General features: G+C 36.5%; 2 protein-coding genes across 2 annotated transcripts; both read left to right on the top strand.

Annotated features, from left to right (window-relative positions):
* Positions 1 to 5,097: 5,097 nt before the first annotated feature.
* LOC107007955 lies at positions 5,098 to 7,658 on the top strand. Its single transcript, XM_015206817.2, has 7 exons — positions 5,098 to 5,509; positions 5,655 to 5,754; positions 6,506 to 6,601; positions 6,689 to 6,741; positions 6,949 to 6,997; positions 7,211 to 7,258; positions 7,446 to 7,658. The coding sequence occupies exons 1-7, from the start codon at positions 5,235 to 5,237 to the stop codon at positions 7,536 to 7,538; spliced, it is 714 nt and encodes a 237-aa protein (XP_015062303.1). The 5' UTR covers positions 5,098 to 5,234; the 3' UTR covers positions 7,539 to 7,658.
* Positions 7,659 to 8,287: 629 nt separating this feature from the next.
* Positions 8,288 to 11,129, top strand: LOC107007954. The gene is made up of 7 exons (XM_015206816.2): positions 8,288 to 8,670; positions 8,813 to 8,912; positions 9,635 to 9,730; positions 9,819 to 9,871; positions 10,183 to 10,231; positions 10,480 to 10,527; positions 10,688 to 11,129. The coding sequence occupies exons 1-7, from the start codon at positions 8,369 to 8,371 to the stop codon at positions 10,778 to 10,780; spliced, it is 741 nt and encodes a 246-aa protein (XP_015062302.1). The 5' UTR covers positions 8,288 to 8,368; the 3' UTR covers positions 10,781 to 11,129.
* Positions 11,130 to 13,330: the final 2,201 nt, after the last annotated feature.

Here is a 13,330-nt window from a genome sequence, read left to right as displayed (position 1 = left end):
GGAGTGTATGGACATGACCTTTGATGTAAGATTCCCAATTCTGTAAATAGCTTGTGACATTCTAAGTTTACAAACTCAGTCCCATTATCAGTTCTCAACACTTTAACCCTCTTAGCAAACTGAGTTTGAACATATTGTAGAAACGAGCCCATCTTATTTCTTCCTAGTAGAGCTATCTTAATAGATCTACTCCACAAAGTGTAATTCTCAACACCAAGCAGTTGAAACGAGATAATACTCATACCACTAACATCAGTAGGATTAAGAAACAAAGGATGGTTATAATCGATACCTTGACTCTGCCCAGAAATGGCTTGTGAAGATCTGGCTGACTCTGCATTTTCCTCTTCAATTGCCATTTGAGATTTGAAACTTAATGATTCAACAACTTGAACTTAAAGATCTTTTCAACAAAAAACCTTGAGAAACTTGTGAATCTGTGAATCAGTAACTGATTCNTTTTTTTGAATCTATGAATCTATCGTGATTCTTGGATTCTGCGGATTCTCCAACTTCATCAGTGTTTACTGAGAAGCAGTGGCTTTGATACCATGTTCGTAAATGATGGAAGCTTAATGACAGTAAGAAGAAGAAGAAAGAGTAATATATTTGTTAAGACTTGAAAACATGTACAAGAATGAGCTATATATATAGCTCTTTTACACATCAAACTATTAACAACTTTTGTAACTAACTAATTGAAGAGTAGTTATAACTAACTTTAAGTAAGAAAGACTATTCTACCCTTTCTAGATTCTACAACTTTTCTATATTACAACAGAAACAATTATTAGTACTCCATTTTACATTTTCCTTATTGCACATTTTACGTGTTGCTTTTTGGTCCTTTTTTTTTCGCTTCTATAAACTTTTGCCCGTTATTTAATTACAATTGATACGTTGAATATTGATTCCATTATAACTCCTTAATATACATATTCATTTAATTATTTTTTTAATTACAGAGTAATATTTATAACTCTTTTGTTGTGGTTGAGTCTTTTTATCTTCATTTTTCTTATCTGTATTTTTATTATATATTCATGGAGACAAAAGTCAATAACGGGTGAACAGCTAATCTAGAATACAATTTTGATTCCGTAGAAGACTTTATGTATTTGTAATTTCTTTGGACAAAAACCATTGTTACTTGAATGTAATTCTATTTTTTAATTATTATTTTGGTGATTTATTGATATGTCAGTATGACTAATAATAATATTTTTGGCCTCCACGGAGACTTTCTTGGTGCAAAATGCAAATATTGAAGTATCAATCATCTATTTTATGTTTCACACTTTTATCATCATTGTAAATTCTTAAGTTGATCTCAACAATCGTCAGAAATTCATTGAAAATTGTAGGTTCATAAATTACGAGTTTTACTTTATTAGATCATATGTATCAATAAAAATTTTAAAGAACTTATATATCATGGCATTTGCGGAGGAGCGACATGAAATAGAAAAATATGTAATTTTCTTAATATACAAAAATTGAAAGATTAGAAATTTTACTACTAAGAATGATTTTCCATCTTAAATATTTAATGAATCGCAAGAGGAGGGAGCATTGCTTTTGGATTTGAATATGTTTAAAAGGGGTTGTCCACAAGAGTTTATTGCACGTGGTCTATCTTATATTTGTGTAAGATGCTATTTTCACGACTGGAAACTGTGAAATTTGTAATTTACAAATATTCACGACTCTTCAAATATTTAGGTATTAAAAAGAACAGTTATTCATAAAATCCAGTAAAGCTTTTCATCATTATAGAAAATGCGAGAATATTTACTAGTTATATATAAAATTGCCAAAGACAAATGGGGATGAACAATGCAATGCAAATATGTATATAGTGTAGCTCACATCTCAAAATTCATTTCATAGCAAAGGCAAATTAGAAATACAAAGGTAAAGTCGATGTAGAAATACAAAGTCGTAGTCACTCGTGCTATTATAGTCATGAGTTTAAGATTTATGCACCGTAAATTATTTCTTAAGAACTCTTCAAAATCTGTCTACGTTAATCTAATGTTAAATTTCACACAGAAAAGTGAATAGAATTTTTCTCTTAGCTTACAAGTTTAGTTTAGCGAATTGATTTAAACAGTTACCTAGAAAATGGATAATTATTTGCTACCTCCCCAAGAAAAAAAAAGAGGAAGAGACGCTGTCCCTATTTTACCAGCTAATGTAATTACGGGAATTGGTACACTGTGGTAAAGGGTGTAAGTCATTTTTTGGCAAAAGCTCTAACAGCGAATAAGGTAAAACGATAACGACTGACACGTGCCGTATCACTCATAGCCTGCAGCCAAGAATCATAACAAACTGAACCGTATGTGTACGCACCACTACCAAAAAAAATCCTCCCGTCCACGCGCTACTACGTTCACGTTAAACATACTCTCCTATAGCAACAAATTCCTACTCTCTCACCCTAATGTTAATGGCGGACGTCAACCTCTCTTCTTCCCACTTCCATCCTCCATTAACAATGCTCCAGTAGTTTACTTCAACTTTTATTGCATCCAAGCATAATAATGATAAACAAAGAAAAATACTGATGAAAAACCAGCAGCTGAATCAAAGCTACCTTTGTATTTCCACTTAAGTCTTCATCATTAACAAAAAACAGAAAGCAAGTTGAATGGCAGAAACAGTAACACTGCAGACGAACTACTAATCAGATTTTTAAGATGAACAACAGAAATTAAACTAGACAGACATATTAGGGAATGAAACAAGTAGTAACTAGGAGAATTAGGTAGGTTGCAAGTTCTAAGTAATTATAACCTCCTGGATTTACGGCCATATTCTTCTCTGCAATGCAATCAGAATTTCTTCTTCCGCTTGTTCTTGCTCTTGCTTTTCTTCTTCTTTTTCTTAGCCAGGAAATCATCAAAATCTTCAGGGTACCACGTATCATCCATCCCATCCAGAATTTTAGAACTAACCATAAAACACAGATACGGATCCACAGTAGCATATTTTATCTTCTCAGGATTCATAGGATCTCTCCACCAACGAGCCTCCTGGGGGAACCACGCTATCGGCTTTTCAGGCCTGATCACGTCCCAATATTTTCCCAGAACAGTCATGGATAGACGATTAAGGTCATAATGGCGTAGATCCAAATCATGCCTCTGCAAACCTAGCTCAGCTAAAATATTGATGTCCACAGGGTTAGTAAACTTGATATCAAAGTCAGCATCAAGCCTGTGCATAATACGACGCATTTTCATTCCAATAACCATAACCTTAGGATCAGCGAAGAAGTCTTTCATAGCCTTGGGAATAGGATCATCGTCGTACTTAGGGAAAGGAAGGCGGTAGAGTAAGCAGTGAGAACCTGTGCAAACCTGAAGGAGGTCGTAGGGATAGTCCTCGCTATCTTTAATCTCCCAGTGCTGCCCACTCATATCGGGATCGCGCTCCACACAGATTGTGACGAAAATAAAACCATGTTTGCTATTGGGAGCCGTATTCTGAACCTCCTTGATCCATTTGGCCACCGTCTTGTAGTTTCCGGTGACAACAGTGAGGATACGATGTTCATCGACGTACACATTGTATGGATCGTAAATCCACCTTGATTCATTGTACTTGAAGTCCTTTTCTCTTCTCCTGTTTTCCTTCTTCAGGTTGACGAGAGAGATTTGCAGAACCATTTTTGAGAAAAGCTTGCTCTGCAAGAAAAATGTACAGAGGGAAGTGGAGAAGAGTGGCGACTGATCGAGTGATTATAAACAGCTATCAACTCTGGCTACTTATATAGCTGTTTCAGAGGGGCAATTTCGGGACGTTCTCAAAATTTTATTACTTGGGCGATACTCTCAAATTTAATTTACTACTAATTTTATTTTATGTATATATTGATCGTGTAAGAGAGTTTTAGGATATTAATGCAAGTTACTAGACGTAGCAGTTTTGTTAGTTAATATGAAAAGTTACGTCACTTATAATATTGATTATCCCTCTATATTTCAAAGTTTTATACCTTATAATACTTGTTATGAAAGTTGAAAAGTTATTCATGGTTGGAAGTTGGAACTTATTTGATCATGTCAACTTAATTTCAACAGTGTAAAAAATCTATAATTAGTGCAGGAAATTTAGTAACTTAAACAAATTTTTTAATATTATTTTTATGAATTTTGTTTTAATATGTGAAGTAATACACATAAAAAAATTTGATTAGTTGAGATTTAATTTTTCTAAGAAATAAAAACCCAGTGCATATATTTCTTTTTAGATACTATTTGTGATGAACAATAATTAGTGTTCGGTGATTCTAATATAATTAAGCGTGTCTTTTTAAATCCGTCTATCGAAATATTACTGTTCGATACTCGTTTTTTTTAATATGACAATATCAAATTTAACTAGTTAATATTAATTAAAAAGAAAAAGAGAGAAGAGTTGAACAAAATTTTTTAGTACTACTATATAGGATCCGAAATAAAGGAAGTTCACTTAAGCTATTGTATTTTTTCTTGATGTAAGGTGAAAATGTTATTTTTGTTTGACATATAAAAATAAATATGAAGTAAATCTGCGATTAATGAAGACAAATGATAGTGTCAAAAAAAGTATCATAATTAATGTAAATAAAACCTCAAATAATATTAAAGATTATAATAAATAAATATGAAGCAAATTTGCGATCAATGAAGACGAAATGATAGTGTCAAAAAAAATTCCATAATTAATGTAAATAAAACCTCAAATAATATTAAAGATTAAAATAGTAAGAACATAATAATAACATTTATATTAAAAAAAAAACTAGATAATATTTAATCTATTAATTTTCTATCGTAATTCTTGACTCTTATATCTTTTTATCAGGCCTACTTAATATCATGTCTTTGATAATTTGCAAATGAATTACTAATATATCTTATTAAATTACATCTCTTCAAAACTTCTTCAATTTACCTCTTCTTCTTTAACGTTTTTTTTAATCAAAAATATCGATACAAAGCTATCCATGTGAAAAAGGTAGAATTGATTGCTTCATGTAGATAAATATTTCTTTTAGTATATACACAATTTTGAATGCATAATACTTTCAAAAAGAAAAGAACGTCACATTTGTGAAACGAAAGAAGAAAATATCCGATTGACTAAAAATAATTAATTAAATAAAAAAATTGAATCCAGTGGTGGCCCAAATCACACATCCAGTGGCGTGGCTGCCTATCTTTTCGTCCTTCGCTCTCCGCCAAATGTCTGCAACTACCGCCATTCCTGCTTCAACTACCATGTCCGCCGCTGCAACTTCTGCTTCCGCCTCCTCCTCCGCTCACATACTCAGACTCAATCACAAGCAGCTCATTGTTTCGCTTCATGGCAGAAGAAAGTCAATTAGTGCATCCTCCTCCTCCTTCTTCAGCACATACCGATTCAACTCCAGCATTTCTAGATCCTCTCGGAGGATCTCTTATCCTTCTTCCATCAGGATTAGACCGCTCTCTCCTGTCATGGAATGGCAAGATGTCACGTACGTTAGCATCTTCTTTTATATCCAATTACTTGTTTACCGCTGAGTTTTTTTGTTTGATTTTGTGATTTACTTGCCAAATATGTGTTTATTGAGTGCTATTTGTAATCTAATTGTGAGAATCTTCGATTTTTGATGAATTCAGAGTTAAAATGGAAGTAGATGTGCCCATTTCTGTTGCTTATAAGTGCTATTCTGATCGTGAGGCCATTCCTGAATGGATGCCGTTTATTTCAACTGTAAAGGTATGCAATGACATGTTATCTGCGCGTTCGAGCTTTTAAGCTTTCAAATGTTCTCAATTATAAGTATATTACCTTTTCTTTGCACATAAACTGTTAAGATTGCATAACTGTTTGAATGGTCTGATTGACTGCTTTTTCGGAATGATGCATCTCAGTATTACTCCATCGCTCATTTTTTATGACCTTGTTGGACTGGATGCAAAATTTATATATCACTAGTAAACTAGTTGTCGGGGAAGAAAAAGTTAAACTAATGGTCGGAAGTGTTGAAGTATACTGTTAGAAATGACTCTGCTAGAGAAAAATTTTAAGTCTAAAACAAATGAATTGACATTCTTGAATGTTATTAGGGGAATGATGTTACACATTTTGGGGATTTTAAATGGAAAGAGTTGCATATAGATTGAACGGAGGAAATACTAACGTTTCTCTTTACAATTTCCTCCCAGGATGTTACCCTGCATCCTTAATTACTTCTTGGCTATCTCTTCATCAGTCTCATTCCATGCTTCACTTAATGAGTATCATTGGTTTTGATTTGCACTTTGTATATGAAGAAAGCACTCACCCAAAACAGTTGAAGTCGAATGCAGATGTATTGAGAATTAGGGGTCTGAATTCTAGTTCTTCGATGTATTGAGAATTAGGGGTCTAAATTCTAGTTCTTGATTATTTCAAACACCCATTACACAGCTCAGCTCATCTTCTGAATCTCATTCTAAGGGAACTTGATGTTAGACTCTCTTGCCAGATTTTGGAGGATAAGCCTGACCTATCAAGATGGTCACTGAAGTATAATGCTTTCGGGCAGAATATTGAATATTCATGGCTTGCTCGAAATATGCAGGTAAAATCTCCCTTCAGTAAGCTCTTCCCTGGTTATGTTCCTTTGTTCCTAAACATCAGTTGCTCAGTTTTTATTGATGTTTTACAGCCTACGCCAAACCAGAAGATCCACTGGAGATCTCTGGAGGGACTACCCAACAGGTAATGTGCATATTAGTTAATTTTTGGTTGATTCTAAATAGAACATATTACTGTGAACTGTATCATTATACTGCAAAGTGTTAAACAGTTATTTGAATTATAATGTTTTCTGATCAATTCTATATTTCTTTGAACGAAAGATCATTAATTCTCAGTATATTGAAACTGGTCATCAGTTTAATGATGATTCTTTTATTCAAATTGCAGGGGAGCTGTGCGATTTTTTACCAAAGGCCCATCATCCTGTATCATAGAAGTGAGAACTTTACTTGAAGCCTGAAGGATAACTTGGTCCTTTTCCTTTAGACTTTGACTGATCTTTATTAAGCATTAATTTCTACAACAAATACTTATGGGATATCCATATAGAGGAAGAGGCAGAAAAATGTGTTGCACCTTTTGACAGAAATTGCTATATTGTTTTGGTCTTTGACTGCTCAAAATTGACTAGTGCTTCTCCTTTTTTCAGCTAACAGTTTCATATGAAGTGCCTCAACTTTTGGTTCCAGTGGCATCAGTAAGCACTCTTAACTCCTATATTAGAAACTGTAGTTCACATTAGTTTTTAAATATATGCAATCCTCTCAACCTTGCTTGGGTATAAAATCATCTCAAGTAATGAGATTGCAGTTTTATTATGATAGCAGAGTATAATGTTCAAGTTTCACTTTACAATACATTCACTTTTTTCATCTATTGTTCAGGCATTGAAACCATTTCTTGAAAACCTGCTGTCGCAAGGATTGGAACGCTTTGCAACATTTGCTAGGAGCTACTCAGCTGACACACCTAAATGATGTATAAACTAAATTCATGCCATTAACATCCATTGGTTGTATAGCTTGCAATAATCTTTGCAATAATCTTCTGGTTGCAATCTATGGCTTGTCAGCTAGGACAAGCAGTCTTAATTCTTATCATGGTCTTACTGATCATCTAGCTGCATGGTCATTCAGTTTATTGCTCGACTAAAATTGCAGACTTCTCCTCATTCATATCATATTGCTGTGCACTGAACTCAATAGGTAGCCAAGAAATCCTTCCTCACATGGATACAGAGACATCAATATTTTCTTTGACTGGGCAACTTCGTATGCTTAGGCCTTTACATAGACGTTGTAGGTGTACCTATTTCAGCTGATTCAACTACTAGCATGCTTATAGTCGAGCGATGTGCAAATATATAGGGCATAATAACTCATGAGCTCAAAGAGGAAGGTTACATTGTCAATGTAAATTGTTATTACACATTGATTCTGCAGTCCGTCATCCTAGTTAAAATCCATGTCGCTAGCACCATCAACAAGGAATAGGCCTGTTGCAATCTAGTTATTACAAGGAGCAAAAAGTACCAAATGTTCATTATGTACATTAATAAAATGAGTAATATGCCTACTCAAACTTTGAAGCCACATGATAGCATATTATTTATTGTTAGATTAGATTACCTTCGGAAGCAAGGGAATTAATAATATTGTTTTTCGGATATTTTTTTTATTTTTAAAGTGCATTTCTACAATAATCATTAAAGACAAGCTATCTTTTTATTCAGTTCTTTGATAAAAAAATATAACAAGACTAGAATATAAAAAACGTTGAATCCATGGTGGCCTAATTGCCATATGGCATGCCTATCTTTTCGTCCTCCACTCTCCTCCAAATGTCTGCAGCCGTCGTCGTACCTTCTCCAGTAACCATGTCCGCAGCTGCAACTTCTTCTTCTGCCTCCCACATACTCAACCTAAATCACAATCATCAGCTCATTGTTTCGCTAAATGGCAGAAGAAAGTCAACTAATGCATCCTCCTCCTCTTTTATCGGCGAATACCGACTCAACTGCAGCATCTCTAGATCCTCTCGAAGGATCTCTTATCCTTCTCCCATGAGGATCAGGCCGCTCTCTCTTGTCATGGAATGGCAAGATTGCACGTAAGTTAACATCTTCTTTTACATCTAATTACTTGTTTAGAGCTGTGATTTTGGTTTTACTTGCCAAATATGTGGTGGTTGGGTTCTATTTTGGTCTATTTGCAATCTAACTGTGAGAAATTTTGAATTATGATGAACTCAGGATCAAAAAGGAAGTAGATGTGCCCATTTCAGTTGCTTATAAGTGTTATTCTGATCGTGAGGCCATTCCTGAATGGATGCCTTTTATTTCAACTGTAAAGGTATGCAATGCCATGTTATTATCTCTGCATTTATGCTTACCCGAGAGTCATTCCATATGTACTCAATTTTATTACCTTCTCTTTGGTTTAGATATGGTGTTATTGGCTGTTTTTCTTGATTGATGCATTTCAGTATTACTTCATTGCTCATTTTATAAGACCTTGTTTGACTGGATGCAAAATTTAAGTACCGGTAGCAAACTAGTAGTCGAGAAAGAAAATATTAAGAGTAATGAATGGAAATGTTAATAGGTTGAAGTCTAAAATTAAGTGAAATGAGTCAAAATTCTTGAATATCATTGGGGGAATGATGTTACACATATTGGTGACTTCTAAAATGGGAAGAGTGTCGTATAAATTTAATGGAGGAAATATTACCTTCTCTCTTTACAATTTCTTCCCAGGATGTTATTAAGTATTTTGCCCATATTGCTGGGTAGTATGCTGTGTCTTGCATCCTGGATTACTTCTCTTTGTCATCTCGACTATCTATTGATCTGTCCCAATTCGTGCTTCACTTTGTGAGTATCACTGTTAGATTTTTGATTTGCATATTGGATATAAAGGAACCACTCACAAGAAACAATTGAAGTCGAATGCAGATGTATTGACAATTAAGGGTCGACGCTCTTGTTCTTGATTATTTCAGACATCCATTACACAGCTCATCTCACAAACTTAATTTCATTCCAAGGGAACTTGATGTTAGACTCTCTTGCCAGATTTTGGAGGATAAGCCTGACTTATCAAGATGGTCGCTGAAGTATCAAGCTTTCGGGCAGAACATTGAATATTCATGGCTCGCTCGAAATATGCAGGTAAAATGCCCCTTTAGTTAAGCACTTCCCTCATTATGTTTCTTTGATCCTAAACCTCAGCTTCTCAATGTTTTAATCTGTTTTACAGCCTACGCCAAATCAGAAGATCCACTGGAGATCTCTGGAGGGACTTCCTAACAGGTAGTGTAAAACCTAGTTTCCTTTTGGTTAATACTAAACAGAACATATAACTGTGGACTGTATCATTGAACTGGAAGTCATAAAGAGTTTTTTCTTCCACCAGACAAATAGGCCATAGATAATAAAACCATGTTGCTTTGGGACTGGTGGCAGAATATTTCTGGTCTAAATCTCAGTAAGACAGTTGGCAACTACAAAATAGCTTGAAACATAATGTTTTCTGATCAATCCTATGAACAAAAGATACATTTATTCTCACTATTTTGGAACAAATCAACAGTTTTATGATGAATTCCTTATTCAAATTGCAGGGGAGCTGTGCGGTTTTTCCCCAAAGGCCCATCATCCTGCATCATAGAAGTGAGAATTTTACTTTTTGAAACATAACTTTGTCCTTTTCCTTTAGACATCAACTATTGTTACAACAAATACTTATGGATGGGATAATCTTGGAAGATCCTATCCAGGAAGGGGTAATAAATGTTTGCACCTTTTCTTCTCGTAGTTTCTTATAGGCAACCATACAATTGAGAATGTGTTGACAGAAATAGCTATATCCTTTTGGTCTTTGCGGCTCAAAATTGACAAGTGCTTCTCCTTTTTTTCAGCTTACATTTTCGTATGAAGTGCCTCAACTGTTGGTTCCAGTGGCATCAGTAAGCACTCTTAACTCCTATATTATTCACATTTGTTTTAAAATCTTAGGCATGAGATCTTTTCAAACAATGAGATTGCAGATTTATTATGATAGCAGAGACTCTGATTTTCAAGCTTCACTTTATAATATATTTTTTCACCTTTTCAAATATTATCCAGGCATTGAAACCATTTACTGAAAACCTGCTGACACAAGGGTTGGAACGATTTGCAACATTTGCTAAGAGTTACTCAGCTGACACACCTAAATGATGTATAAACTAAATTCATGCCAGTAACATCCATTGATCCTAAATCATGCAAAAATCATCTAGCTGCAATCTATGGTTTGTCAGCTAGGATCAAGCAGTCTTAATTCTTATCATGGTCTTACAGATCATCTAGCTGCATGGTCATTCACTGTGTATCGCTCGAGTATAATTGCAGACTTCTAGTCTTGATTGCTCCCCGTTCATATCGTATTGCAGTGCACTGAACTAAATAGGTAGTTCAAAAAACCCTTCCTCACATCGATAAAGAGACGCCAGTAATTTCTTTGATTGGCAACTTCGACTGTGCTTCTGCATTATGCTCATCAATGGAAGTTTTGCTTTCGTTATTATATGAACATGAAAATTACAAATGTACTATTCAGAGTATTCAAGATTTGTTAAAAAAATGCTGAGAAACTTGTTTTACTAATCACCATAAAAAATTTGCAACAAAAACTCATGCATTGAAGTACTCACTCCTCTCATTCGTTCATACTACCTCCTTTCATCTTTTACTTGTCCAATTTTGACTTTTAACTTGTCCCTTTTTACTTGTTTCTCTTGACAAATAAAAATAAAAAAAATATATTTTTAAAATCTATTATACCCTCAATTTATTTAAAAAGTTAATGTTTGAAAAAAAGATAGAACCTTTTCAATGAGTAAATTAATTTTGAAATTCTATCAATTACTCCCTCCCTTCACTGTCACAGTTTGATTTGGGATCCCCATTAAGAAAAAAAATTAAGTATTATACCACACTATCCTCTTATCCTTTGTTAAATGATGTTTTGAAAATGATTTGAAAAATAAATATTTAATGTTGACGGTAAAACACAGAAAAAAAAATATTCTTTTCTTGATATGTTAAAAGTGACAAGGAAGACAAGTGTGAGCTTTGAGCCAATTGATAATCTCCACCAGTTTAGTACAATTTCATCTCGTTCTCTTATTGCGAAGAAAGAAGATTTAGGGCATTTACTATTTCATGTACTATAACGAAATTCAACTTTGTTAAGGCAATATGTGATTTGAGAGCTTGTATAAACTTAACGACGCTTGCTATGTTGACAGAGTTGGGCTTGGGATCTCCTAAACCAGCTATAATGCATATATTGATGGCAATTCACACCGTGAAGCGTTCAATAACAATTATGTATGATGTGCCATTAAAGGTGGAGACCTTCATATTTTTGTAGATTTTGTGATTCTAAACTGTGAGGTGGACTTTCAAGTCCAATCATATTGAGCCAACCATTCTTAGCCACTAAAAAAGCTTTTATATAAAGAACGGTGAACTAAAGCTCTAGTTAAATAATGAAGAGGCAATTTTTAATATATGTTGGTCATCGAAGTAGCTAAGTGAGATGGGTGTGATATCCGATGTTGGTGTAATTGACGAAACTTAGTTGAAATTTCTATCAAGGGTCGATATTGGGTAAAACTTTTTCTGTAATTATTATGAACTTTATGTAGGAAATATAGAAGGAGAATACTATCTCCAGAGAATGCTAAAGTTTTATATAGGCTACTTAAGCCCCCCCTCCCTCTAACCCCTCGGACCTCGAGGCGCCGTGCCTTGAGAACCCCCCACCCCCACGGAACATAAGAAGCCAAGCATCGAGGCCACTCCTACCCCACGGACCTCGAGCCGCCATGTCCCAAGGCCCATCCCACCCCTATAGACCTCGAGGCACCACCACCCCCTCGAGGCGCCGTGCCCCGAGGCCCCCACCCCTTCGTACCTTGAAACACCTTGCCCCAAGGCCCTTTAACCCCCTGTACCTTGAGGCACCGTGCCTCGAGGCCCCGTCACACCTTCGTACCTTGAGGTGCCATGCCCTAAGGCCCTTCCACCCCCGGACCTCGAGGCGCCATGGCCCGAAGCCTTCCCCCACCCCCAAGACCTCGAGGCGTCGTGCCCCGAGGACTGCTCCCCCACTCATAAGACCTTGAGGCTCTATGCCTCGAGGCCTTCCCCCCACCCCCAAGACCTGGAGGCGCCGTACCACGAGGCCTTTACCTTGGACCTCGAGGCACCGTTCCCCAAGGCCCCACTTCTACCCCCAGACCTTGATGCGTCGTGTCCCGAGGCCCCACCCTCTAAACCTTGAGGCGTCGTGCTCTTAGGACCTACCCCCACCCGCTTGAACCTTAAGGCGTTGTGCCCTAGGCCCCATGTCCCCACTCTCGATCCTCAAGGCGTTGTGCCTTGAGGTCCACCCCCACCCCTAGGACCTTGAGGCGCCATGCCCCGGGGCCTTTTATCTCCCACCCTCAGACCTCGATGGGCCATGCCCTAAGGCCCTCCTCTCCACTCCTTGGACCTCGAGGCGTCGTGCCCCAGGCTCTCCCCCACCGCTTAGACCTTGCGGTGTTGTTCCCCAAGACCTTCCCCACCCCAGATCTCAAAGCGTCGTGCCCCGAGGTCCTTCCCCCACCCCTGGACCTCGAGGTACCTTGCCCCCAGGCCCTCCCCCACCCAAGACGTTGAGGCGTCATGTCCCAAGACCCTCCCCCACCCCAGACCTCGAGGCGCCGTGCCCCGAGG

Source organism: Solanum pennellii, chromosome 1 (genome assembly GCF_001406875.1).
Source record: "Solanum pennellii chromosome 1, SPENNV200".
NCBI lineage: Eukaryota > Viridiplantae > Streptophyta > Magnoliopsida > Solanales > Solanaceae > Solanum > Solanum pennellii.
Note: the sequence above shows the minus strand (reverse complement) of the source record. Positions and strands in the feature narration are given on the sequence as shown.

Coding starts and splice junctions, on each gene's coding strand:
- LOC107007955 (XM_015206817.2), top strand. CDS start 5,235: ATGTCTGCAACTACCGCCATTCCTGCTTCAACTACCATGTCCGCCGCT. Junction 6,602..6,688: donor GGCTTGCTCGAAATATGCAG/GTAAAATCTCCC, acceptor GATGTTTTACAG/CCTACGCCAAACCAGAAGAT. Junction 7,259..7,445: donor TTTTGGTTCCAGTGGCATCA/GTAAGCACTCTT, acceptor TCTATTGTTCAG/GCATTGAAACCATTTCTTGA.
- LOC107007954 (XM_015206816.2), top strand. CDS start 8,369: ATGCCTATCTTTTCGTCCTCCACTCTCCTCCAAATGTCTGCAGCCGTC. Junction 8,671..8,812: donor ATGGAATGGCAAGATTGCAC/GTAAGTTAACAT, acceptor TGATGAACTCAG/GATCAAAAAGGAAGTAGATG. Junction 10,528..10,687: donor TGTTGGTTCCAGTGGCATCA/GTAAGCACTCTT, acceptor AATATTATCCAG/GCATTGAAACCATTTACTGA.